At 32.7% G+C, this 27,534-nt stretch overlaps 1 protein-coding gene across 1 annotated transcript in view; it reads left to right on the top strand.

Moving 5' to 3' along the window:
• Positions 1–18,014, top strand: part of LOC139488661 (uncharacterized) — a 42,876-nt gene extending 24,862 nt beyond the window's left edge. The window contains exons 4-13 of the mRNA XM_071274464.1: positions 374–721; positions 4,248–4,388; positions 5,307–5,648; positions 7,329–7,637; positions 9,430–9,486; positions 10,497–10,538; positions 11,085–11,135; positions 12,386–12,445; positions 15,611–15,686; positions 16,192–18,014. Of these exons, the coding sequence (XP_071130565.1) occupies positions 374–721; positions 4,248–4,388; positions 5,307–5,648; positions 7,329–7,637; positions 9,430–9,486; positions 10,497–10,538; positions 11,085–11,135; positions 12,386–12,445; positions 15,611–15,686; positions 16,192–16,813 (2,048 nt within the window). The 3' untranslated portion in view covers positions 16,814–18,014. The remainder of the gene's footprint in view (positions 1–373; positions 722–4,247; positions 4,389–5,306; positions 5,649–7,328; positions 7,638–9,429; positions 9,487–10,496; positions 10,539–11,084; positions 11,136–12,385; positions 12,446–15,610; positions 15,687–16,191) is intronic.
• Positions 18,015–27,534: the final 9,520 nt, after the last annotated feature.

The following is a 27,534-nucleotide window of genomic DNA, read 5'->3' as shown; positions in this document are numbered from 1 at the left end:
TAAATATGATAGTTTGGTATTTTGATTCATAGAAACACTTACATGCGAAGTATATAATCAATATACGTTTTGTATGAACATGTGTATCAGGACTGTTTGCATTTTCAACGATGTAGCTTGACATTATTATGATACATTTACATATATATGATATACTTATTGCCGACTATAAGGTATGGATTTTTCTCAATGTTTGAGGACCTATGGTTGTCTACAATTGTTATATTCACTTTATTTGAACATTTTGGATAATTTTCTCATACCAAATGTCGATCGTCATTCCGATATCTATGTTCAGTAATATAATTCTGTTTATATACACAGCTTTGTTTGAAATATTATTTTTCCTCTCAACATTTATGTGGTATTCCAGCAAGAAGTGGTAAATACGTTTATATAACATTTGGAGGTATTACTGGTAGCATTGCAATACTGGAGAGTGGACAAATTATTGCCTCAGAGCAACAGTGTTTCTCCTTTTGGTACTTTTCGACAAATTATAGAGACAGTGTACGAGTACTTCAAAATAATGATCATTTGTTATATTTATCAAACAAAAAATATAGAAAAGACATGTGGCATCATATTAAAATTCCATTGAAGAGGAAGGCATACAAATCCTTCAAGCTTATTCTTAGAGTGAGACGTGGGCCTTTACGAAATGGTTTATTTGGTGCAATAGTAATTGATGACATTGTAATTGAAAACAAGAATTGTGACTGTAAGTACATTTTTATAATTAACGTCAATAAAATCAACCTCAATTAGTAACGTGCATTAATACATATTAATCACAACTAAAAGTCCTTCGTGGTATAATTTATATATGGAATTAAAATTTCAGAATTTGTTTGTTTGCGGAATAAATGATATAGAGTTTTTTTCCCAACAATAACAGATGTTATGCCATTGTTTATAACAAAGTATTCAGGGGAACTTCTGGTAGGTGGAACACATATACAGCGTGGCCATTTCTTAGATGAAAAACGCTAGTTTACCTTGTCCATTTTTTACATAAATCAACTATTCAAGGTTTAGTTAACTCGAACATTGTCAAATACCCATAAAAATACCTAGCCCCATTTTTTCAATATTCAAAAAATCAGCTCTTGATGAGAGGGAAATGTTTGATATTGTACCCAGATTTAAAAAAATTGTACATTTTTGTTGTTGAATAAAAAAAACCCACTAGTAACTGTCATCCTCTGGAGCGGAATCAAACCACGGTTATACAAGATTTTTTTCCATAGTATCCTTGAAATCAATTTTCTTTAGAAATATTTGATTTGAGCACTCGTTTAAATATGGGTTTTGGAGTGACAGGACATCATCAATATATTATCTGAATATGAATAATCTTTGCGAGATCTTTTTAAAATCTGTCTTTGTGAAAGAACACCGTGTGTTTTCTTTTCATCAATTTGATTCTTTTCTGACCACAAAAAGCCAATTGCACCTACGTTCTCATTGTTCCAAAAAGCTCACAATCTGTGTTGATAATATTATAGATCGTTCAATAGAGTACGAGCAATCTTTTTTAAAGCGCAGCCAAATTAAAGGTGTAACTGAGATATTGTGATAAGTGAGTGAAGAATGACGAATTTTAAGACGATCTTTAGAATGATTAGGGATCCACGTAATCATGTAATTAACAATTTCTACATTGCTGGTTGAATATATATCATCACATCATTTTTTAATTACTTTCTAATATATCATCTCTCAAGAATGATGTAAGGGTACTTTATATTTACTGTGAGTGCCAAGTTCTTTATAAAAACAGTTCAATATTGATTTTTTGAATACTGTGGAGTAATTTTTATTCGTGTGATACATTTTGAAAGATTTAGATACCATGTCAACCTCTTTCATTGTCAATCTTAAATATTTTTTTTTTAATTCATCACCGAACACTTTGATCATTTCAGATAAAGTGTCCAGTGTTGATCGCGTTTTTCGTTAATTTATTGTTAATTCGGTTATTAATACATTACAAATTCTTAATTCCTTGAAATGATGTTTACTTTAGATATAGTGAAATCAACTATTTAATTTGTCTATAAAAAATGTAAAACTATTGAAAATTAATCCTGTCTTTTTTACAGATCTTACGTAAAGAAATAGCTTGTTTTGTTTTATAAATCGGATCTGAGAAAAACATACTTTGGTCATTTTTATAAATTTCCTGTTTACAAAAGTTTGAATTTTTCGAAAATTAAGGATTTTCTTATCCCAGGCATAAATTACCTTAGCCGTATTTGGCACAACTTTTTGGAATTTTGAATCCTCAATGCTCTTCAACTTAGAACTTGTTTGACTTTATAAATATTTTGATATGAACGTCACTGATGAGTCTTATGTAGACAAAACGCGCGTCTGGCGTACTAAATTATAATCCTGGTACCTTTAATTACTATTACCACCGAAATATAATGAAAAGCCTGTGCCTAAGACAAAAACTAAACATATTTTTGTACCAAACATGTGCCTACTTTTTGAAATCTAGATTGTACCATGTGATATTTTAAACCGCTAATGTCTAACACGATACTGACGTATAATACCCCCCCCTCCCCCCCCCAAAAAAAAACAAAAACAAAACACAAACAAACTATGCAGATATCCAACATGTCCAAGACAGATAAAATTTAGTTTCTTGTTTGTACTTTCGTATATCATGTATAGTAAAACCCGAAACCTGGTTTGAAACTATGATTTCGCGTTTAATTGTAAAGACTAAATATAACAACGTATCAACTTGCAAGTCAGTGTATTCACATTCATAAGTGACTACCTTAAACCAAAATCTTGACCAAACTTAAACTCCAGATGTAACCTTACCTTATCAAAACGTCATCAAATTGTTGGATAGGCGAATGGACGGTTCAAAACATGGACAAATTTTAATATCTTGTGCAAGCAAAGACTATAAAAGCCTATACAAATATATTTGACCGAAAGCTTTACTTTAATACCTTTCAATCACACATGAAAAAAGTAAGAACGAATGTAATCGTTAATATTTCATTCATTAAACCCTAACCTGGGACTGTTGTAAAATCGCAACAAAAGAAAAAAAAACCGATACAAATCAGTTGAGAAAGGCTGAACTCATTGTATCGATACAAAGCAGGAAAAAATTAAACAAAAAACACAGACCTTTTTTTATTACTGTCTGTTATATATAACTAGATTGCGACATACCGTGATTCTATATATGAGCACTCTGATTCCGCGTTGAACTAGCTTTACAGTCTGAAAATGATATAAAAGAGGAAAATGGAAAATGATATCTTATAATCTTTAATAATATCTTAGTGTTTAGGTAGATTCATGGTATACCGCCATCTTGGATTGTACTATCGCAGTACACAATCAGTCTACTTGTCTGTCCAAATCTTCAAATTTGTAGCGAGATGTGCAATTTCATTGGTTAGACTGTGAATTTATATGAAGAAAACTTGCTGATTAATTGCATTATCCAAAATATTTAAACAAACACCAAACATTTGTGTTTTAGAATAATTTGTTTCAACTTAGTCATATAAGCATGATAAGGGGAGAAAACTCTTTTAATAAAAAAAATATACTAGTCTGATATGGAAATTTTTTATTTTTAGTTGCAGTGAGAAAATACGTTCGGTGACACCATTTTTTCTTTTAATTTTATTAAAACATATTATAAAATCTATCTTCTCACAATTTATTTCAAAATTCTATCTCATGGATTTCTTTTTATGCACAAACATTTGTTTTTGCATGATCATTCTAAGCAAATTTAGGCAATTTTCAACGACTCATAGCTTACAAAATAGCACGGTGACCCATCCTTTTCATTATCTTTTTGAAAAGAGCATCGAAAAATCTTCATTTTAGCAATATAAAAAAATTCTATCTCGGGAAACTTATACCTATGATCTACCTTAAGTGTTTGATTTAATCATGCGACATGTATGTCCATTGGATTATGATGCTTGATTATAACTACTTTTAAAAAACAAAATATAAATGAATATGCTTGTCATTTAAAGAAATACAATGTGTAGTCCTAATGAATAGGCACCATAATGACCTAAAATATAATGATGATAGAAGTTTTTAATGACATTGAATGACTATACAGCCCTTGCATGGTCGAATGAAATAGAATGAAACGTTCAACGAAACATTCTACATATATATTTTCATATTTTTTATGTTTTTGTTTTGTTTACATAAAATTTACAAAGCGATGTTGATTTTTTTAGCTTCTATTCTAATGTGCGACTTTGAAACTAAGGCATGTGGGTCGAGTGATGGTTATTTAAATCCAAACGTATGGAAAATACAGAATGGCGAGCCTGTATCACCAAACTCTGGCCCACTTACTGATCACACAACAGCATCTGGTAAGCAGATTATTATACATGCCATTTTTTTTTTAATTTTCAGTTCATTAAGTTAAGTTTTTGATTAAATAATATGACATATTTTATACCGTCTTTTCTTCTTTTATAATTTTTTTACAAACTTTTTAACTGAAATTGTTGACTGAGATTTGAATAAATCTTTTTTGTTATTTTTATCGTTAAATATAATGAAGTAGTTCAAGATCACTTTTGTACTAGACCAATTTTCACAACACCTGACCTTGATCGTCCAATGAGAGCCAACAGTTTGTTATACTATTACAATTTGCATACGACGCAAGGATGTAAAGATTATTACGTAAATCCCTGTTACTTTTTAAGTAGTTTTACTCGCTCATTAATGATAGCAAATCTTCCTAATACATTTAAACAAGAAGTGGTATGATTGCCAATGAGACAACTCTCCACAAGAGACCAAAATGACACAGAAATTAATAGCTATTTTTCACCGTACGGCCTCTAACAATGAGCAAAACCCATACCGCTTAGTCAGCTATAAACGGCTTCGAAATGACTGAAAAAACATCAATATATAAAAACAAATCAACAAACGGCAAGCAACTGAATTACAGGCTCCTGACTTGGGACAGGCAAATACATACATAATGCGTTGGAGTTAAACCAGTAAGTGGAACCCCAACCCTCCCCTAACCTGCGACAGTGGTGTAACAGAGCAACATTAAAACAAACTATACAAATTTGTTAAAAAAACAATTTACTCATCAGATGGATACAAATAGAAATATATCGGATATCTGATATATAACGTCAATTAATTAAAAACATTAATAGGTGTAAGGAAAAAGGTTAATTTTCGTATTGCGTCGAGATATAATCGACACATGTCTATTACAAAACGTATGTAATCATTTGCTATGATGATACTTTTCTTTCTAGGCAGCGGATCTTACATATTTTTGAACGGTAGACCTACAATTGAAACAGCAGCTTATTTTGAAATTCGTAACCTTGATATAAAATTGTCAGGAATTTCATGTTTGACATTTTGGTATCATATGTACAGTTTTTATGCTCACAGAAAAGAAGGATTGAAGGTTAAAATTGATGATACACTTGTCTGGATGAACTTTGATAACCAGCACAATACATGGATAAAGGCAACAATAGACCTCGACTTAAGAAAAATATCCAAAATTAAATTTATAGGCTTTCTTGGTGATAACTGGAGTGACGACATAGCAGTAGATGACATTTCCTTAACAGAAGGAACATGCCAAGGTATGTGACTAACATAATTCCTAAGCCGAATGGTCTAGAGCGATGGACAAAGTGCAGGCGGTGTTGTATCGGTATCCCCATAGAATGAGTTCGAATCCCGTCTAGGCAAGACACCAAAATTGCAGAGTTTACAGTGCTGTGCTGATATTTAGTGTTATTCTTTATATATTTACCAATAAAACACTCACATATGTTTGGTTAATATACTAAAATTTTATGAGATGGCATACACGTGAGAGTTTGAGAAAGCTATCAACCAGTTTAGAAAGTAAAATGACAGAAATACCTAACTCCAAGGGATTATAAACGAATTTTTTAAATAAAATGACAAAATTTAAAGCGCAAACACATCTAACGATTGGAAACTACATGTCATATACTGTAAGTAAGTGTCGGATCGTCTTTAACTGACGATAGAAACAAACAAGACACAATAAGAACTTGTAAAAACAAAGAGGCGTCAGAAACGAAAGGATCAATATAATTTATGACTCGGAAACGAACATACAATGCAGTTGCAGAAAACTAAATTCACGTTTAGGTATGAAAACTTATGGAACACCATGGACAAATCAACTCTGAGATCACTACCGATCGACTATGATCACTATAAAGCACATGATATGCACTTGACTTTCCTTGTTTGTTTAATCGAAGTATTCCTTAAGCTATTCTTTCCTTTCATTCGTGTTTATAAATATTGTTTTTTTTTATATCAATTGGAATAAGATTAATTAATATATGAGACTGATAACGAACGACAAATACTGAGAGAAAAAAGTGCTAACAGTTGAAAGGATAACAAATTTACAGAAGGCCACTTTATTTTCGCTGATTTATATGATTTTTTTTTACATACACGCTGTTCTTTAAGAGAAGTAAACTGATCTTTTCGCGGCAATGAATTCTGTTGAGCCATGTATTTTATCGGTCAAATAAATTTGTTGAATAAAGCAATTGCCATGATAGTTAGTGCCAAACATGCATATATGACGCATTAACTACTTGTCCTTCTTGTTCACCTACCGCACCTACATTGTAAGTTTTATGTGGAGTTAGAGTTATTTAGTATTTAGCATTTAAAATAGTGCTTTATAGACTGTAGTTTTCTACAGTTTAACATCCTGTAAATCCCTTCTTCTACCCAAGCCAACATCACAAAATCTAAAACAATATTTAATCAAGCATACTTGATTATAAAAACAATAACAATCGAATAACAAATATAAGCTATGATACGAAACGTCATGTATTGTTTTACAATCTCCTGACTTAAGATAAACACATGTTTTTTGTTGCATGTTAAACATGTGTTTGGGTGACCATCCGTCCCATTGATACAAATCACAAACACTCTACTATAAAAACACTGAAGCGAGTCCTAAGCATATATAAATTGATAAAAAATCAACGATTCAAGACAAAAGGTTCGTTTTGTATCTTCCGTAGATATTTGTATGCGCAAATCCTCATTTAACATGTTTAATACCTACTCAATGTTGAGGAATTTACAAGATTTTCCGTATAAACATGTTTTGTCATTGAACTTGCAATACCGATTTGGAAATTAAGATATTTGTGTATGAATTGTTCAATTCATTTCATTTTTAATGTACTTGGAATTGTATGCAGTATATAAGAATACTTTTTTAAATGATTTATTTCAAAACGAATTTACAGGACTTATTGATTATGAGGATGTATGTCTAGATTTGAACGACGAAGCATCTACAGATACCTATTGCCCAAAAGGCTACATTGATTTCACGAATGCTAGTTTATCATTTGATCCTGAAAAGAAGGAATGTTCTGAACATTATGAAAAGACTAGAACACATCTACTTCGAGCATGTAAAGATCAAGATGATAATTCGCAAGACTGTTCAATTGATCCCTCGACTGATTTAACTGCAAAACCAGAATGCTTCCAGTTACACCAAATTCGAATACGATATACATGCGATGGTACTACACTTGAGACGACGAAAGGTATGGCTACAGACAAACATGGTCACCGATAGCGTTTTATGCTATGAGCAATCTCTGGTTAATTAATACAAATTAAAGCTGTTTGTTCCTCTTGTTTTAACATTTTTGCCAGATATTTCGAGGTCAACTACTTTTATTCGTGTAGTTCTATAAAGAAATTTGCCCACTAACTCTAAATTATCCTTTCAAATTGTGTTACTTGTAGTTTGAAAAGCCGTAATTGAAAATCTTATAAAATCCTTTTGTTTTAAGAAAAAAAGTATCTATGTTAATTTTATGAAAAATCTAGACAGAATCACGTCCCGTCAAATGGCCTTTTCAATGGCTTATATCGATCCCTGAAACAAGCACATAGACCCTTACGTAAAGATTGTTATTTTAAAACAGAGAAGAGACCATCCTTAAATAATATTGATAAGGAAAATGAAGTAATATATACATTCGAGGCTACTGTGTGCTCCACGAAACCTCTTTTTAAATAATTAACATCTATTTAATCTGCAAATAAAGGCGGGCTTCAAAGTCATTGTGATACTGCATATTCGAGAGGGGTCATTAATCATATGTGGATATTACAAAATTCCAAAGATATTTAAAGTATATATAATCTAAGACTCTCTCATCTTGCAATAGTTTAAAAAAAATGACTTTTCTACACTTTACACATTTATTATCCATTCCAAGTTTAATTACTATTTTGAACGCATCTATCCCATCGAACTAGAGATAAAGGATACAACAGATAAAGTTAAGTCAGCCTCATATCTTGACTTACACCTATAATTTGACAATGAGGGTCGGTTGAAAAATAAATTTTACGACAATGGCGATGATTTGAGCTTCCCAATTTTTTCCCTTTTCTTTGTAGCAACATCATAGCATCGCCTGCATACGCAGTGTATATCTTCCAATTTATAAGATATTTCCGGGCTTGTATGCTTCCTATCATGATTTTCCTAATAAAGGGTTGTTGCCCACGGTGAAGCCATTAAACCAAGAGTTCCAAATGGTGAAGTTGAAATTAAACCTACGTAAAATTTTACGGACGCCATCAAGAGTTTGTTGACCGTTTTGGAATATCCGTTTCACAGATGATATCGGATATGTTAATTTTGTCATAACTACAATCCACTTCCATTTTCATCACGAATGTGATCTACCGAATTTGACTGTTTGCCGGGTTTGTAATAACAGTAGCAACACGACCGGTGCCACATGTGGAGCAGGTTCTGCTTACCCTTCCGGGTCACCTGAGATCACCCCATTTTTTCGGTATGGTTCGTGTTACTTATTACTTAGTTTGCTATGTTGTCTTGTGGTCTTGTGTACTATTATTATTTGTTTGTTTGTCTTTTTAATTTTTAGCCATGAGTTTGTCTGTTTATTTTTTATCAATGATCTCGACTTTCCCGTTTGTATCTTTCGCCCCTCATTTAAGTACGTTACCAATGTAAAAGGGTGGTAAACATAATGGTCAAAAACGAAACTTTAGGAACTGACTAAACTCCGAAGAGAGCCGTTATCCCATCAGTAATTGTATCGGTCAAAATTATAATCTTGTATTTAAATTAAGATCGCAGAGCGCGGAAACATGTCGGTTGTGGTAGGAAACACAAGTACATTGTATAGATCAATTAATTCGTGATGGTTCCGTTATTGACCTTCGTTATAATACAGTTACTTCAGAGCGAAGTGTAAGGGGGCATAACTCAGTCTAGTTTGTTGTTTGCTTTTTAAATATAAATATGTAGAGATAACTTCTATGAAATATTTGTGGAATATGTATTTTCAGCGAGGGATACTACTACAGTACTATCAGATATAACTTCAAAAGAGGACATAACTGCAGGTATGTTCTTCGGCATTCCTCACTTTAGGTATTGGAACTGTAAGACAAAACATTTCTTAAATATTAAGACAAAAATATTGTTCATCTCATCTCCACTTTTAATTATCTAAATCAAAGACAGTTCCACCAAGCGCTACAAGAAATATACTTTAGATGGCTAGTTGTGTGGTTTATTGCTCTTCATACTAGAAAATAATTTTCATGTCAGTACATGTAATACATATAGGTGAATATAGCAATGCGTTTCGAAATTCTTCTAAACAGTAAAGATAAGGTTTACTAAAATATAAACCAAATGGTGTTTACCTTGGGAGCGTAGTGAAATAACAACATGAACAAGAAAAGAGAACAAACTGCACAAAAGGGACAGACATGAATAAAGAATAAGTATCTTAAAATTCAACATTATAAATCGAAAAGTCAAATGACTTATTCGATTGATTTAAAATGATTTAGTGGAATAAATTCATTCACAACAGGCGGTTATCTTAAATCGTGTTTTCTCTATAGGTGTTTGTATAATTGTATGTTATTCACTAGCTTTGAAAACAGTCAGATGGTTACAAAAGAAACCAAATGATAATTAAAGTCATAAGTTGAAACTTAATGATAATACCATGGCAAAAAAAAGGAAAAAAGGCGAAACAAATCTTCAACAATCAGCAAGTAATGCCTGTACTGGACGTTTTGGGCGCATATCTGTGCTTAAACGGTATATTGAAACAAACAATCATGAACATCGTATAATGACGTGTGGTTAATGTTTTAATTTTAAAAATAGACATCGTTTGTAAACATTATCATTTAGTTTTTAAATCCCATATGAACCATTCGTATATGTAAGCACCAACACATAACTTAACTTCCTCTGTGAAAAGCACCAAATTTGACTCGGCCAGAGTTTATTCGTGTTACCAGTAATCGTGTTAATTAACTTTTTTTCTTTCAATTCATTATTTCAAAAGTTATTTCTTTTAATGAAAAATTAGTTTTCTCTTTTTTTTCTTCAGCATATGAATCTACTACAGTTGTAACCTCCGTCAGAGATTCAGGTACAGATAGGAGTATTAAAATGTCACAAAATAACCACACAATATCGTCTTTACATTTAAGTTGCACTTTCCATTTACTAGCCTTTGACAAGTTCCTGATGTGCGTTTGTATTATGTCTTCATTGAGCTAAATTTAAAATGTAGAGTGACGTTTTCATTCAAGTCTGTAATAGGTACTAAGTATTGTATCTGCCTGACAACTTTTCCATGTTTACTTTAAGTCGCAAAGATTTGTAATTAATCCATGTTTTACAATTTCATAATTAAATTGACATATTGCTGTGAACATTTTGACAATAATTCATTGTTAGAATAACATATGTCCGTCAAAATGCGTTGTAAAATGACTTCCATTAATTGTCATGTAAAACATTAAATGGAAATATTATCCAATCTTTCATTTTAACCAATGTTTTAACTAATGCTAAACAAATAATATTGTATGCTTTTCTTAGGTTAATACTTGTTACCATTAATTATTCTATAATTTAACTCATAAATTTATTTTCTTTAAATGAAGTTTTCATTATTTTTTATTTTTTTCAGCGGCGGAATCTACTACAGTTTCACTAGATATATCATCCATTGGGGATTCAGGTGCAGGTAAGTGAAACACAAATAGCAGCAAAAAACCAAACAATATCGTCATAACATTTAATTTTCTCGTGCACTTTTTATAAGCCATTGACAAGGTTCCTAATGTGCGTTTTAACCCTGTTCTCAATAAACTAAATCAAAATGTAGTATTAAATTTCCGTCAGTGTCTGTAATATAGATACAAAGTATTTTATCTGGCTGACAAAATTCACGCTCACGATGTTTACTTGCAGTAGCAAGAATTTGCCAAAATCCATCTTTCAAAATTTCATAATTAAATTGAAATGACATATTCTGTATTTGCAGTGAACATTTTGAATTATATCATTGTGAAAGACATATTAGTACAAACACATTATTTGAAGAGGACAAGGCCGATAGTTTTTGTTCAAATATAGTTGCATATATTTTAGTTAAAGTAATTTTAGGAACCACGAAAAAGTAAATCAAGAGTCATGCTCTCTCTATACAAAATTATAGATGCAGGTACAAATGCAGGAGTATCAAAATAGCACGAAAACACCAAACAATATCGTCTTCACATTTAGGATTCACATGCACTTTCTACTTTACTTTGACAAATATCCTGATGTATGTTTATATCTTGTCTTTATTGAGCTAAAATTGAAGAGTATCGTGACATTGCCATCAGTGTCTGTAATTTGTCCTAAATGTTTTATCTTCCTAACACAATGCCGCTTTACTTTTAAGTGTACATGTTCCCCGAGCCACTTGATCTGGATTTCTTAGGGCTCAAAAGCAACACATACGTGCTTGAGAGAGCTTATTCATCCTTTAAAACGGGTTGGTTGTCTGTGTGCTCTTGCAATAATTGTGGGAACAAACAATTCTGACTTGTAAACATATATTGAATAATAAAACTTAATCAGTATCTCCACTAGTATGAAGTACAAAATACTTTACTTCAAAGATTGTATAAATGGGAAACACATTATGTTGCATGGGTGATTCATTAGCTCAATTTTTCAAACGTCTGAACATCCATGAAGTGAGAATCACTCTGGAAATATTTCGAATAAGACAATAAAAAACGGTGGCCCAAAATGTAGTTTAAACAGCTTGGTGTGTTAATTTAAATTTTGAAACATAGATATGCAGTTCCGTTGAAAATATTAAAAGTATGTAAACTTTGAAATAGTAGAATTGCACACGCATGGTTCGGTTTTGATTGAAGAAGCTAGGGTTAGTACTGTTTTCTTTATTAAATATTGGCATACATATATTTTCAGTAACTGTCAAAGGTGTTCCATTACCAACAAATGTGAATGACTCTAGTGATTCAGAAATAGGTACATGTAAATGTTTATATTGGACTTGTATATATAGTGTCAATACGCTTTTTGGATAGAGTAAGACGACGGATGTTACCACTGTGACATCCGGCATACGCCGGTATTAGAGAGTCAATGTTCAAATATATTTCATATTCTGGTTGATGATCATGATGATGTCAGGCCTTTTTTGTCGTTTTCTTTATGCCCGCGTCATACTGTCCCGATTTTTTCGCCGATGGCAATACGATAATGGAAATTTTCAAAATCGGGACTGATCGTATCCAGATCGGGCTATTCGTAGTGCCATCTTTAACCATCGTAGAACCATCGGCCACTTTTTCTAGCCTTCGGGGACAACTTCGGGAAGGGTTCTAAATTTTTTAACATGTTAAAAAATCCCCGAAGGTGCGTCCGATGTTGAGGGTTCGTATTGAGTTCGTATCACCATCCTCACTATCGTAATGTCACCGGGAATGCATCTTTGCACATCGTATTACATTCGTGTTTCCATCGTTTCCATCGGGCAGTTTTGACATTACGATGTCTACACGAATGAATCTCGAAGATACCCGAAGGTCTTATGATGGCAACACGACTTCGTAAAGACCTCGTAATCCCGTCGTGTTGCCATCGAATAAAAGTACGACGGCGACAAGATGGAACTACGACGGCAATAAATCCAGCTAAATGTAAGTTAATTTTCGCGCTAAAATACATTTAAGGTGCAATGCGCGATATGCACTGGTCAGTCTAATACGACAGTTAAGAAAGACGTTCACAAAACATGGAGCTAATATTATATGATTCTATGAGAACAAGAAAGGCGACAGCGTTGTTTCTATTAATTCAAATGGAACAAGAAGAGCAGCTATTACAGGCTGAGGATTTACTTTTACAAGTAAAATATTATTTTTTGTCAATTTTTCATATCAAGTAACATAATGAAAATCATAAACGCGCCTCGTACACCAACACGGCAGGTACACGTATATAGGGAAACCAACTTTTTCTTCATTATTCTGATTTTTTTATGTATCGTCTGAGTTGTTGTCACACGAATGTTTACTCCATAACCATTTTGTTTTCTATATGTCATATTTTGCCGCATTTGTTGCTTTCCCCACGTTCTTCCTTTTGTCTATATTATTATGATATTCTCCTGGAAAGAGCTTTTTTTTAATAAAAGGGATCAACGAACCCATTACCTTACCTTTAAGATAGATCAGTAAACATGGGCATAAGTATGGGTAATTATTCAGACTAGTGCACACATTTTACAGTTCAAACAAGGCAATGCCGAGCGTGGCATCCCCTCGTATGTAACATATTGGGGACAAATATGGACACTATATTTGTATATGACACATGCAGAAAGTGGTAAACTGAATATGCATATTTGAGACATAAACAATTTTTTTTTTAGAAATCAACCAAAACATTCAGTAACTGGAAATACCTTTAATATTGTCTTTAGAACCATCAGGTAAAAAAATGAGCAACCAATTTCCTGTGCATTATGCTATTTCAAGGAGAAAAAAACAAGTCCATCTGCATGACCTTGTCCTTTGGCATTGAACGTAAAAAATGTCAGATCATTACAAGGAGGAACAATATACCAACTGTGGTTAAAATCTTTTGAAGCATATTGGTTTTAGAGTGTCCACAAGGGTGATATTGCCTTGTATTAGAACTGCCACTGTGACCTTGACCTTTGAACTTTAAAGTCAATAGCGCTTAAGATATTCTTAACGAGTAACACCATACCAAGTTTTGAGCATTTTGGTTTTAGAGTGTCCATAACAATTTTATCTACACGCAACTTAAATGTAGTAGGCGAGGGGATAATAAACTAAGTTTTATAAGAATAAGACAAAAAGATCGATTTCCCGCCATGCATGGCAGACTTGTAAAGAAACGATATATTGTCGAAAATTCTGTTCGTATCTTTTAGACATCGTATGGCCATCGCGCCATCATCGTAATCCATCGTGTAGCCTTCGTAATCCATCGTGTAGCCTTCGTGATCCATCGTGTAGGCTTCGGCTGAGATACGAAGCTTAAATACCCGTCTTCGGTTAACCTTCGTATGTCCATCTTTTGCTATCGTATATAATTTCGGCACCATCGTATAGACTTCGTTATTCATCGTACTTGCTTCGGTCACTTTTTGGTATTTTAACGAGATCGGGACCAACTTCGTACGAACTTACAATTTTCGCATTCGGGTGTCCATCGTATATAAAAATCGGGACAGTGTGACGCGGGTATTATGCAAAATTATTCAATAGAAATGACACGATACTAAGTAGAGAATCAAAAATTGGTAGCAGAAAACACATGACAAAAATACAAGTATTCTTTATATTTCGTGTAGTTACAATATTTACTCATCATACATGAAGCATTTCAACTTACCAGGAATATTTGATAATTCACAATAGTATGAATACAGTTTTTTTCCGTTTTACATCATTCATTAGGTAACTTTTTTAATTCATTTAAGGTTCATCATAACAAATGGACAAATATGGCCGTATTTGCACCTCAAAAACAACTATGTGTACAGACTTACCTTTTCAGTTTAAAAAGTTTTAAGGCCTGGCATCAACTAGATATATTAAAGTCAAATGCATTTTGCGTTTCAGAAAAAAAAATGTTTTTGGATTTTGATGGGCATATTTTGTCCTTCCTGCAGAAGGTGTAAAAATAAATAAACACCTGCACTGCATTTGATACGGTCCACTCGGTTACTTCCTTTAACTCACCTATAGATGTGTAGATATCTATTGTCTATGCCAATCAAGGACAATCAATACAATACAAAGCAGGTGTTACCTGTGAGAGAGCTTCTCAAAGTTGCATCCCAATTTAGTTAATTTTTACCCCTTCTGCAGGAACAAAAAAAAAATGTTCATTAAAATCCCCAAAAAGATTTTATCTTTCTAATATGCAAAAAACATTTAACTTTTATATATCTAATGGATGCCAGACCTTAAAACTTTTCCAACTGCACAGGTAAGTCTATACACAGAGTAGTTTTTGAGATAAAAATACGGCCATATTTGTCCGTTGGTTATGATGAACCTTAAATAGATAGAAAAATGTATCAATGTATTCAAAGGAATTGCAAACTCTAAAACAACCACAAAGCATTTAACATGATTATTTCCTTATTTGTAGGTTTGGTGGCAGGTTTGGTTATTGCTGGTGTATTACTAATATGTCTTGTTATTTTGATTGTTGTTCTGGTTAGAAGGTACGTTGGTATTTATTAATACTTTCAGAAAGTTCAATATTAGTTTCAATAAGATGAAACACTGACAATGCCGTGGTACCATTGTGTCTTTTTATTATTCTAGATGAAATTGTTTTATCATTTCAAAAATGTCCCTTTACCTTTTCATTTTTTTTTTTATTCTCTACAGTTAAGGATTTTTAAGTGTATATGCGAATGGTATTTTATTGCTCGTTCTCAGATTGTACACATTGTCTAGTATTTTAAATATAAGCTTGATATCGTTCATCAGTTTTTTAGAACGTTAGTTTGGTGAAACTAGTTAAATATGCGTAGGTATTTTTTCTCGAAAACAGCAGCGAATTTCAAAAATTTGCAGCGCAAATCCAATAATGTTATTGATAATTTTTCAGAAAATTAATGTAAATATCTCCTTATTCTAATTAGAATTACAGAATAGAAATTTAACCCATATTTTGCTTATCGTTGTTTTTATTATGATTTTTTTATTTGAAATACATTACAGACATATAAATAGAATAGGATTAAATGAAAAAGTAAGAAACGAACTCCGAGAAAATGACTATATTGGGAGTCAAGATATAGCTTTGCCACAAACTGCTGGTCGTTCTAAGCAGCAAAATGTTGGTTTATACGGACAAAGAAGCAGTTGTAACACAACTGCTAATACCGAGATCAACAATGTTCAGCATACATGTTCTAACTTAGGCACACACAAAGAATTTGAATCTCCTCCATATGCAGCCCGTCGGGATGAAACGTTTGCAGACAAGCAAACATCGAACGGCGATGAATATGCCATGGTTGGCCCTATTGCTGAAACAAGTTTTAGTCAGACTATACACAGCAAAACTGAAACACCCGACAGTGCGTTTGCAAAGCCTGTTTTGGAAACTGAGAATAAAATTGACGATGAGGATCAATATGCTTTATCTGAGGAAGGAGTCTACGACCATTCGGGAAATAATCGTCACAAAGAATTGGGGGATAACATTTATAACCATGCCGTTGATAATATTTACGACTCTGGATGTCATAAAAGAAAGGATGATGGAAGGGAAGATACATATGATCATTTCTTTGGACAAAAAACTGAAGATGATTATGATATCACAACAACGACATGAACGCATGCACTAGCAAATTGACTTCGCAATATTCAGGACAAATATGCAAATATAATGTGTTCTGAGGATTTAATGTTTTGTTGTTCTATCGATGATAACATGAATAATACGAGATTTGTTATGCTTTAAACAAAGTTACTTTACTTCATGGTCTCATATTTTATCAGATACATTGTCATTGAATTTCTACAAATTAATCTGAATTCATTTGGACAATGTTTAGATGAATGAGTTTTGTATTAAACCACATTGTTCGTAGTAAAGAACACTGTAGTTAAAAGGAAGCAGCTATTTTTTTCCTTGATGGCATAATTTTCATCAAAATATTTTTATTTATTGGAATTGAATTGAATAACTAGAAACATTTGTATATAAATTTAAAGTAAAGAAACGAGACAAACAAATAAAAGTAAAATAAGGTACGGGGATTTTGTAACAAACAAAATGTTTCATAAAAGTTTGAAATGGATTTTTGTTTAGTCGAGTATGATAAAGATGTTTTTGTTGCTGATTAGTATTGATCTTTGTGCTGTATTGCCTTTTTTCAGAAGGAGGGGTACACCGTATAACATTGATGTTTTGTCTATTTGTTTGATGGAATAGTCACCACATTTCTAAGAACTATTCAATTATAAGTAACAGTTATAAGTGACCGTATTGTTGTGTAAAGTAGACGAATTTCAGTTGTATAATGTGGACGAATGTCAGTTGTATAATGTGGACGAATTTCAGTTGTATATAAAATATATAATGTAATGTACATGTAAAATTGCCTTTTGGTAAGTTACTATGTGTTTCGTTAAGAATTTGCTTTTCGTGATATGTAAGGGGGAAAAATTGTAAACATAAGGTGTTCTGTTGATTTAATGTTTTTTTCTTCTTCTATTATTACATGTATGATCAGATTGTTTTTATGCATAACAAATTACTTTCTTTCTGGATATCTTCCTGGAATCTCATATCATATGAGATATCTTTTCATTGAATGTCTACTTTATCTGAATTCAATTTGACAATGTTTTGATGAATGGATTTTATGTTAAAACACATTTTTGTAATATAAGTAAATTTTTTCTTTAAAGAAAACAGTTATTCTTGCACCTGGAACAAGTTTAAAGAGAAATAGTGTTTATTGGAACTGAATAGAATATATGTAATAAGAAAAATTGACTGACATTTAAAAGTAAAGAAATAAAACAAATACATGAGAGATGTTTCATTAAATCATTAACAAAAAATAAATTACCGAAATAGAAGTTGAGACTGCTTTTCGAATAATTGATTTTCAAAATTATAAAATTTCAAAATTCATATTTATGAGGTCAAATGTGTATTTGTTCTTTATACTTGTATTTTTGTATATATATGTGCTGGTTTGTATGATTTGATAAAGTTTTTTGGATTCCTAAAGAGTTTCATGTTATTGAAAAATATGTATGCCTGTGTTAAGTTGTATCATATATACTTTCAGTAAGTAGTCAACAAGAAATACACATTTACCTTTTTCAAATTTTAATCACAAAAGAAGATAACGTCGTCTCAAACAAACAGGAAACATTTTTAAAAGAATTTGTATTGTAAATGACTGAAATATAATAATAGACCTTGAATTTAAATCATCCTCATACTATATTTCCTCGTAGGGGTTGACAAAAGACGACGAAAATTGAGAATGGAAATGGGGAATAGGTCAAAGAGACAAAACTGGACCAAAGAGTTTGATAAAATGAAAATCTCACTTTGTATTTTACACGGAAACTATTCACATTTTTGAGTAATTCATGAAAGAAAATTGTTCGTTAAGTTTTCAAACAGTTCTCTGGTGTTGACCTGTCCCAGAGTGCGCTCTTTGTGCTCACATGAAAGTTTTATGTTTGGTTAGAAAACAATGTGTGTATGATATTTCAACTGCAAGTCAGTAAATCGATCATAAAGCAAACAGATGTGTGTGAAGTCCTATATAGCAAAAAGGAGAATTTGTAAGTGTTATCCAACATGTGGGAAGGGGGGGGGGGATATTCGATGAATACAACAACAACAAAAAACAGATGCCAATGACACAACTGTCCATTTCGAATGAAATTATAAAAAATCGTAAGGAGTCTATCATGACTGTGGAATTAAATTATGATTCGATAAAAAAAATGCATTGTATCACAAAATCTATATTTCTATAAAAATGTTTCTGACTTCTTAAAACTTTCACGTAGCTATATCACTTTCAAATATAACGTGAGCTTAGCGACAATTAGCTTCTTTAAATAACCACAGCTTATCAATTGTACGAAGGACTGAGTTTAATCGATCGTGAATTTAACTTTAAAGTAAAGGTATATATTTCAAAATAGATACGATAATATGTACGCTGACCTAAATAACTGTACACTTCCTGTTAACAGAAATAAATGTAAAAAGCTGGTCTGGATTATTGTATGGATAAATTTGCCATCGGAATTATTCATCCTTCTTTCAGTGATGCATATACATAAAGCTGAGTGTAAGTGTTATTTTTCTTTGTGTTTTTTATGTACTTATTCACTCGGCAAAACAGTTGAAATTTATAAAATTCACTTATATATTTTAAAATCCTCAACACATGAAGAGACTACTAAAGCAAGTGTTTTACTTTGTCGAAAGTTTATTATTCATTTGTCACAAGGTATATTTGACGTGTCATTTTTTTTTATTTAGCAAAAATCATAACAATTTCAAAAATAAAGTGTAAAAGATAAAGTCATGACTTTTGAAATATAAAGCTTTAAAACAAAAAGTTCAAGCCCCGCCAAACTTGAATTTCTTTGTCTCGGATTGTTGTGAGACAATAATAACAATGTGAATTATGGGCGTGAAAATGATAATCCAATTCGCATACATTCAAATTGGCCGTTGTCTGTTTTTGCTGTTTTGTTTTTGCCAAATTCTAAAATTGCATGCTATATTGTTATGTAACATTTAAACATAGTCATTAAAATAAAAACAAAATGGCGATGCAGTATAATGATTACGCAATGAAAAAATAGTTGGACAACTTTTATTTCCTAATTTCACAGAGGGTCCGTCATTTTAATTTCTGGAGGGACTAGGACTATTATACTGTATTAGCTTATATACACATGTAGTAAAGTATTCTGAGGAAATGTAAGCGGATATTTTAAGGGCATCTGATACAGTTTCTCGATTTAATGTCATTTTTATAATATTGAAATATGTTGTTGGCCTTTGCGAGTTATAAAATGAAACACAAAATAAAACATAGGTCACCGTGCTTGTTTTCGAGAAAATTGAGGCTGAAAATTTGGAATTTGTGCAATTTTGTAAAAAATTAGGCAATGTTATAAATTTTTTGGAGTAGATAGTCTTTGTCGTAAATTATTAAGATTGGGTTCAACCTGAAACTATGATAAGTGACAATAAGGAAAACAACAAATCCCTACACGAATGACTATTATTATTCAAGCCTCGCTTGGCATTGAGTACCAAGTGCTCAAATGGATTTTTTTTTTGTAAACCTAAGAATCTGGAAATAAACTGTTTCTGAAAATGTTTTTTTGTCATTTTTCTGCATAAACTGCATTTTGTCATACTTACTCCAAATATCAAATAAAAAATATATGTCACCGTGCTGGATTCAATGATGAATGCGATTTCTCCTAAAGATTGCGCCCCCCCCCCCCTTTGTTACCTAAACGTTGGCGCTAAAGAGCACGACGTCTATGGCAGACAATTTTTAATGTATCTCTGCAAATAACCGGCGACATTTTCAGATGTATAAATATTGCTTATAAAGAGATACCTATAAATTAGTAATATTGATTTCGGAAATAAAATCAAACGAATTATAAATATCTCTCTCTGTTTGTGGTCTAAGTGAGAAACATTTCCAGAAAAGTTATTACGGACTGTTGATAATTTTTACGGCTTTTAAAATTAAAGACTCGGCATTTTAGAACTTCACATACAGAAACATGTACTGTACACACTCGTGTATTATTTTATATCATATATTGACCTCTAGATGTTGTTTGTAGTTTTGTTTTGTTTAGTGGGCTGTTGTTTCATTACAATAGTCCTTAAAATCCCTTTATTTACGTTTTAATCACTTTTTAGAATTTGAACTGTTTTACATTGTCATTTCGGGGCTTTTTATAGCTGACTATGCGGTGTAGGCTTTGCTCATTGTAAAAGAACGTACGGTGACCTATAGTTGTTAATTTCTGTGTCATGTTTGTCTCCAGTGAAGAGTTGTCTCATTGGCAATTATACCTTCATTATCTTCATTTTATTTGGTCAGAAAACAAAAACAAAATCTTATAAAGCAGAATCTTCAATTTGCTAAAGGATATTTTTGTTCAGACAGAGAAACTATATCATAATTTTAAAATAATGATTTGACAAAAACGATTGAATTAATAGCGAGAGGACTGGACATATTATCTATACCCCCTCCCCTCCTTTGTCGATTGTATACAATATTGAAAAATATGTTGAATACCAATATAAATAATATTTGAAACAAGGCTAAAACGACTCTTTGTAATTAGGGAAATTTAGACATCAAAGGGACACAAGGTTATTACAATGTACAAGTAAACAATTAGGACACGCACAACAATGAAAATAGTAATAAATACTTGAGTGCAACATTTTCAGGTAAAAGATAGAATAAGGACATTTGTTCTTAATAACGGAAAATCCAGGTTTAATCCACGTTTTCTAATTAATAAAATGCATGTACCAAGTCAGGAATGTGACAGCTGTTATCCATTCGTTTGAGCATTTGATTTTGTCATTTGATTAGGTACTTTCCTTTTTTAGTTTTCCTCATTATACCCCCGCTTTAAAAAAAGGGGGGTATACTGTTTTACCTCTGTCTGTCAGTCCGTCCTTCCGTCCATCAGTCCGTCCGTCAGTCAGTCAGTCAGTCCGTCCCACCAAACTTTCGTCACATTTTTCTCAGGAACTACACATCCACCCTTTCTGTAATTTGGTATCAACATTTATATATGTCAGCCATACCGTGTGATGTGTTTTCAGATTCATCATTTGACAACTTCCTGTTTACCGAACACTTGTATGATTTTACACATGATAGCCAAATTGAAATTTTCGTCACATTTTTCTCAGGAACTACAATACAAGGATTTCTGAAATTTGGTTTCAGTATTTATATAAGTCAGCTTTACCATGTGATGCGTTTTCAGATTCATCACTCGACAACTTCCTGTTTATCGAACACTTGTATGATTTTTACACATGATAGCCAAGTTGAAAATTTTCGTCACATTTTTCTCAGGAACAACAATACAAGGATTTCTGAAATTTGGTTTCAGGATTTATATAAGTCAGCTTTACTGTGTGATGCGTTTTCAGATTCATCACTCGACAACTTCCTGTTTACCGAACACTTGCATATTTTTACACCATTAATATTATCCACTTGCGGCGGGGGTATCATCAGTGAGCAGTAGCTCGCAGTTTCACTTGTTACTTTTTGAATATAACATACATGTAATAATTATTGCGTTGTTCCTTTTCACTACTTTACAACCTTTTGACGATTTAAAAGATTATATATGATGTGGTATTTTATACTTATTTTTTAAAACATCATGTTAATGACTGTGCATTTTAGTGAATATGATAATGATGTGCAATCAAATGAATTTTAAATAGCATTGTTATGGAACGCCACAGTTGTCTTACGAGGAACTCTGATATTACTTTATGTTGTTTTATTGTTACTTAATGATATTTTGTCTTTACTTAATATGGTTTTAACATTACGTAATGATGTTTTAATATAACTCAATATGAAATAGTCATTACTTAATGTTAATGATATTTCGATATTACACGATATGGTTTCGTATTGACTTGATATAGTTTTGTCATTACTCAATATGGTTTTGTCATTACTCGATGTGGTTTCACCATTATTTGATATGGTTGTGTCATTAGTCAATGTGGTTTTAACATTACTTGATGTGTATGTGACTTAACGTAATGTAGTTGTTTCATTACATGATGTAGTTTTGTTATTTCGTAATGATGATTTGTCTATTCTTTATATGGTTTTAACATTACGTAATGATGTTTCAAAATTTGACGATTTTACACTACTTGATGTGTTTGTTTCATTATTTGATGTGGTCTTGTCATAACTTGATATGGTCCTGTCATTCTTTGATGTGGTTATCCCATTACTTGATGAGGTAAAACCACATGACCAATTTGGAAAAACCTGTTCTATTTTTAGATAGATTTCCATGTTGTATGTGCCTTGAATGCGTGTGGCCATCCATCTAATTAGTGTTCAAATTAAAGTTTGCGTTACTGTTTGAGTAAAACTTTGAGTTAGTTTTCGATTTCAAGTCATGCTTAGAATTAAAGTTCTAGTTAGCATTGAGTTTTGAGTTGGACTTCGAGTTTGAGTCACTGAGTAATTAAAATTTCGAGTTGAAAGTCGAGCTATTTCATATGTCTTTTTGAGTTCGTAATTAAATTTTCTATCACGGAACAAGGGCTTTTGCTCGGGCTTCCGAAAAGAGGGTTCCGAAATATGCGTACTAAGTAAACAATGTTGCAGTATACAAAACGCAACATAGGAGTTGAAATAAAGTTAATGTGGTTTGGTTGCCAATTAGACAACTATCTAGCAGATTTTAAACGCAGTGGATGTAAGAAATCATATATAGGCAACCGTACAGCCTTCAACACTCCGTATAGTCAGCTACAAAAGACCACCTTGCACAATGTGAAAAAAAAATCAAACGAAAAAACTAACGGTCTATTTAACAAAAACAAAAACAAATATGACACATTTGTATACAACGACAACAATTGAACTTCATGCTCCTGACTTGGAGCAGATGCATAAAGAAAGTGCACGTGGCGGAGTTTATCATGTATGTGAGCGAACATCGGACTATAAAAGTAGTGTAACAGCATAACACGAGAAAAAAACGTAAACTAGACAAAGTGATGCCCCCGCACTCCACTTATTTTACCGCTTATACCCCAAAAAGAACAAAGTTCAATTTTTCTGCCAAAAGGGGAAAAATAATAAAAAGAAAAAACCCTGCCCTTACCGAAAAAAAAGCCCTGCGGCAAAACATTTGCCGCAACCATTTTACCATGCAAATGAAGTTTGCAGCAAGCTTGCTGCAAACATAATTATGCAAATTAGATTTGCCGCAAGCTTTCGGCAATTGATTGTTGCAAACTTGCGGCAAATTTGCAGGAACTACACATATACTAATGCCATTTGTGAAGACACATTCAATTTATCTCTTTCAAATATTACACAGCAGCATTTTTCAATTTCTGTCTTTATACAAACTGTCATTGGAAGAATTCTTGTAGCAAACTCTCGAAATTTAAGGAAATACATACATGCATTTGGGTTTTGAAAAAGGGCAGGAGTCATTCTCAAATGACATAATATACCTGTATTAAAAAATAAACAAGGTAAAATCACAAATGTGTATTGAGACTATAAAGCTAGTTAATAATTGTATTACAGAATTTAACTTAATCTTACTAAACATGATCATGATGATCTTATATGTTAAATGAATTTCCAAACACAAGCAACATGACCTAGCCACAATTTCAAATTGTTAGTATCCAGGAAGAAGTGCCAACTAGGCATGCCCTGTCAATATTGTGTAATTCCTGCAATGTTCTGGCAAACATGTGGTCCGAGACCACAATTATTTTGTAGTGCATTTCTTTTAGAACAAGAATGAAAATAAGAAAAATCCCACCTGCGCTTTCTCAAAGAAACTTTTACAGTGTGTTGTACTACTTTTGGGACAAATTATATCAAAATTACAGAAAACTTCATCAGCTCTATCTCAAAATATGGACAATTTTATGTTTAGGGCGTCTTGAAATCTTTTGACAGCTTCCGAATTGCTAATTTTCAACCTTTTCAGCTGGACCAAATCACTACTTTCCCTTTAAATTCTGGACCCAATTTTTTTTACAGTGTGATTTCACCCCCACCCCCCCCCCCCCCCACCCCCTACTTGCAATTTGAGGCATTAAACATGGAGAAATTAATTTGGAAGGGGTATAAAAATTAATGGCAAGTAACCCACTGTCAACACTAGGGACTATATTCGTCAAAAATCAAGGGACGACAATTGTGGTCTCGGACCATTTAGAATGGTCAAAGTTTTCTGCAATCTTGCGGCAAACATATAGAATGGTCAATGTTTGCTGCAATCTTGCAGTTGGCAAACATTCTTTATTATTTTAAACTTTCTGGCAATCTTACGGCAAACATTCTTTATTATTTTAAACTTTCTGGCAATCTTACGGCAAACATTGATGTTTCTGCAAACTTGCCGCAAGCTTGCAGCAATGTTTGCCGGAAGTTTGCAGCTAGCGGCAAACATCTGCAAACACTATTTCCTGTGTTCCTGCAAACTTTTTGTTTGACGCAAGCGTACAACAAGTCTGCTACAAGTTTGCGGCAAACAATTCAGTTTCATAAGGGTGACTACATGCACACCTTCAATACCTATACAAACAGCTAGCAGAATGATAAATTCCTAGCATTCAAACTGTAGGAGGAGTTATCTGGAAACGCCCTACTTATGCAAGTAAATTTTCCCAAAATGACAAAGTTCAACTTTCTCCCAAAAGAGCAAATATTAATAACAATTAAACCCTGACCACAAGCAGCACACCTTCAGTATACGCTCAAACAGACAGTAAAGAGAAAACTACCTACGATTCAAACTGTCGAAGGAGTTAAGCGGAATAACTATATACCGATAATGGGACGGAAAGACGGGCGGACGGACAGAGATTAAACACTATGCCCCCAACTTTCAGTTGCGGTAAAATTGCGATGGCTTAAAAAACAGTTTCCGTATGACTGGGTTATTTAAATCCATCGGGGTGATCTCGGGTTCCCCAGAAAGGTAAGGAGATTCTGATCAATGTGTGGCACCCGTCGTGTTATTAGCGAAATTACAAACCGAGTAATTTGGTTTTATTTGGAAGTTCGCATTTAAGTAAAAGATGAAGGTATTATGGTTACGACAACTGAAACATGTTCGTCGTCACATGTGAAACAGATATTCCAAAAAGTTTATTTTTCAATTTTATAGTATTGATGCCTTGTCGCTTAGTCCGAGCCACCTCCCCAGATTTAAGTGTGAATTGATTTGAAGTGTCTCATTTGTTAACAAAAATGTATTAGTCTTTTGATTTGTGTCGAGCCTGAGACATCAATGTAGCAGCAGTGAGACACAACAACGTCGTCGAAAGTGGCGTCATTTCGGGCCCTTTTTTTTTTAGCTTACTATGGGGTATGGGTTTTGCTCATTGTTGGAAACCATGCAGTTTTGTTTTAGTTAAATAAAAGCGAATGAAACTGTTTTGACATGATTAATTTATTACCTCCATGAAGTGTTTTAAAACTTGTATAGGAGTTTTTTCTCAATATCATGAAAAAGCATTTACAGAAAAACATTTTTTTTTTTACCGATTAATGTACAGCCGATCAACATAACACTCAAAGCAGCAATATCAGGCGAGACACAGCGTTCCGTGGACTATCTTGAAAATTCATTATAATACTGCTTCTATTTGACACTTTCGGATCAAATACAACAGGACCAAGTGGTTTGGGGATATCCCAATTATGTCCGAAATACTGTAAAAATTTTGGATTTTATTTTTTTTATTATTGTCTGCAGTTCCCCTTTTTCATACAAAATAACTCTGAACAACCACTCGATCTTTAATTTGAACTTTAACTTTGGCGATACCCATCCAAAGCACAAACAAACGACATATTGAAATCTGTTAAAAATTTATTTTTTTTAACATAGTGCATGGTGACCTTTTGTAGCTGACTATACGGAATGTTGAAGGCTGTACGGTTGCCTATATATGATTTCTTACATCCACTGCGTTTAAAATCTGCTGGATAGTTGCCTCATTGGCAACCACACCACATTAACTTTATTTCAACTCCTATGTTGCGTTTTGTATACTGCAACATTGTTTATTTAGTACGCATAGTTCGGAACCCTCTTTTCGAAAGCCCGAGCAAAAGCCCTTGTTCCGCGATAGAAAATTTAATTACGAACTCAAAAAGACATATGAAATAGCTCGACTTTCAACTCGAAATTTTAATTAATCTAGATGAGACTTAAATTCGAATGTTACTCAAACTCTACCTCAAGAAGTGACTCAAATTCAAAGTTGTAACTAGAACTCCTCATTTAAATGTAACTCAAACTCGAAGTCCAACTCGAAACTCAATGCTAACTAGAACTTATATTCTAAGCATGACTTGAATTCGAAAACTAACTCAAAGTTTAACTCAAACAGAAACCCGAACTTTAATTTGAACACTAATTAGATGGATGGCCACACGCATTCAAGGCACATACAACATGGAAATCTATCTAAAAATAGAACATGTTTTTCCGAATTGGTCACGTGGTTTTACCTCATCAAGTAATGGGATAACCACATCAAAAAATGACAGGATCATATCAAGGAATGACAAGACCACATCAAATAATGAAACAAACACATCAAGTAGTTTAAAATCGTCAAATTTTGAAACAGCATTACGTAATGTTAAAACCATATAAAGAATAGACAAATCATCATAACGAAATAACAAAACCACATCATGTAATGAAACAACTGCATTACGTTAAGTCACATACACATCAAGTAATGTTAAAACC

The sequence above is a fragment of the Mytilus edulis genome, chromosome 9, assembly GCF_963676685.1.
Source record: "Mytilus edulis chromosome 9, xbMytEdul2.2, whole genome shotgun sequence".
Lineage (NCBI taxonomy): Eukaryota > Metazoa > Mollusca > Bivalvia > Mytilida > Mytilidae > Mytilus > Mytilus edulis.
The sequence above is the reverse complement of the archived record's forward strand: the minus strand, read 5'-3'. Positions and strand labels throughout refer to the sequence as shown.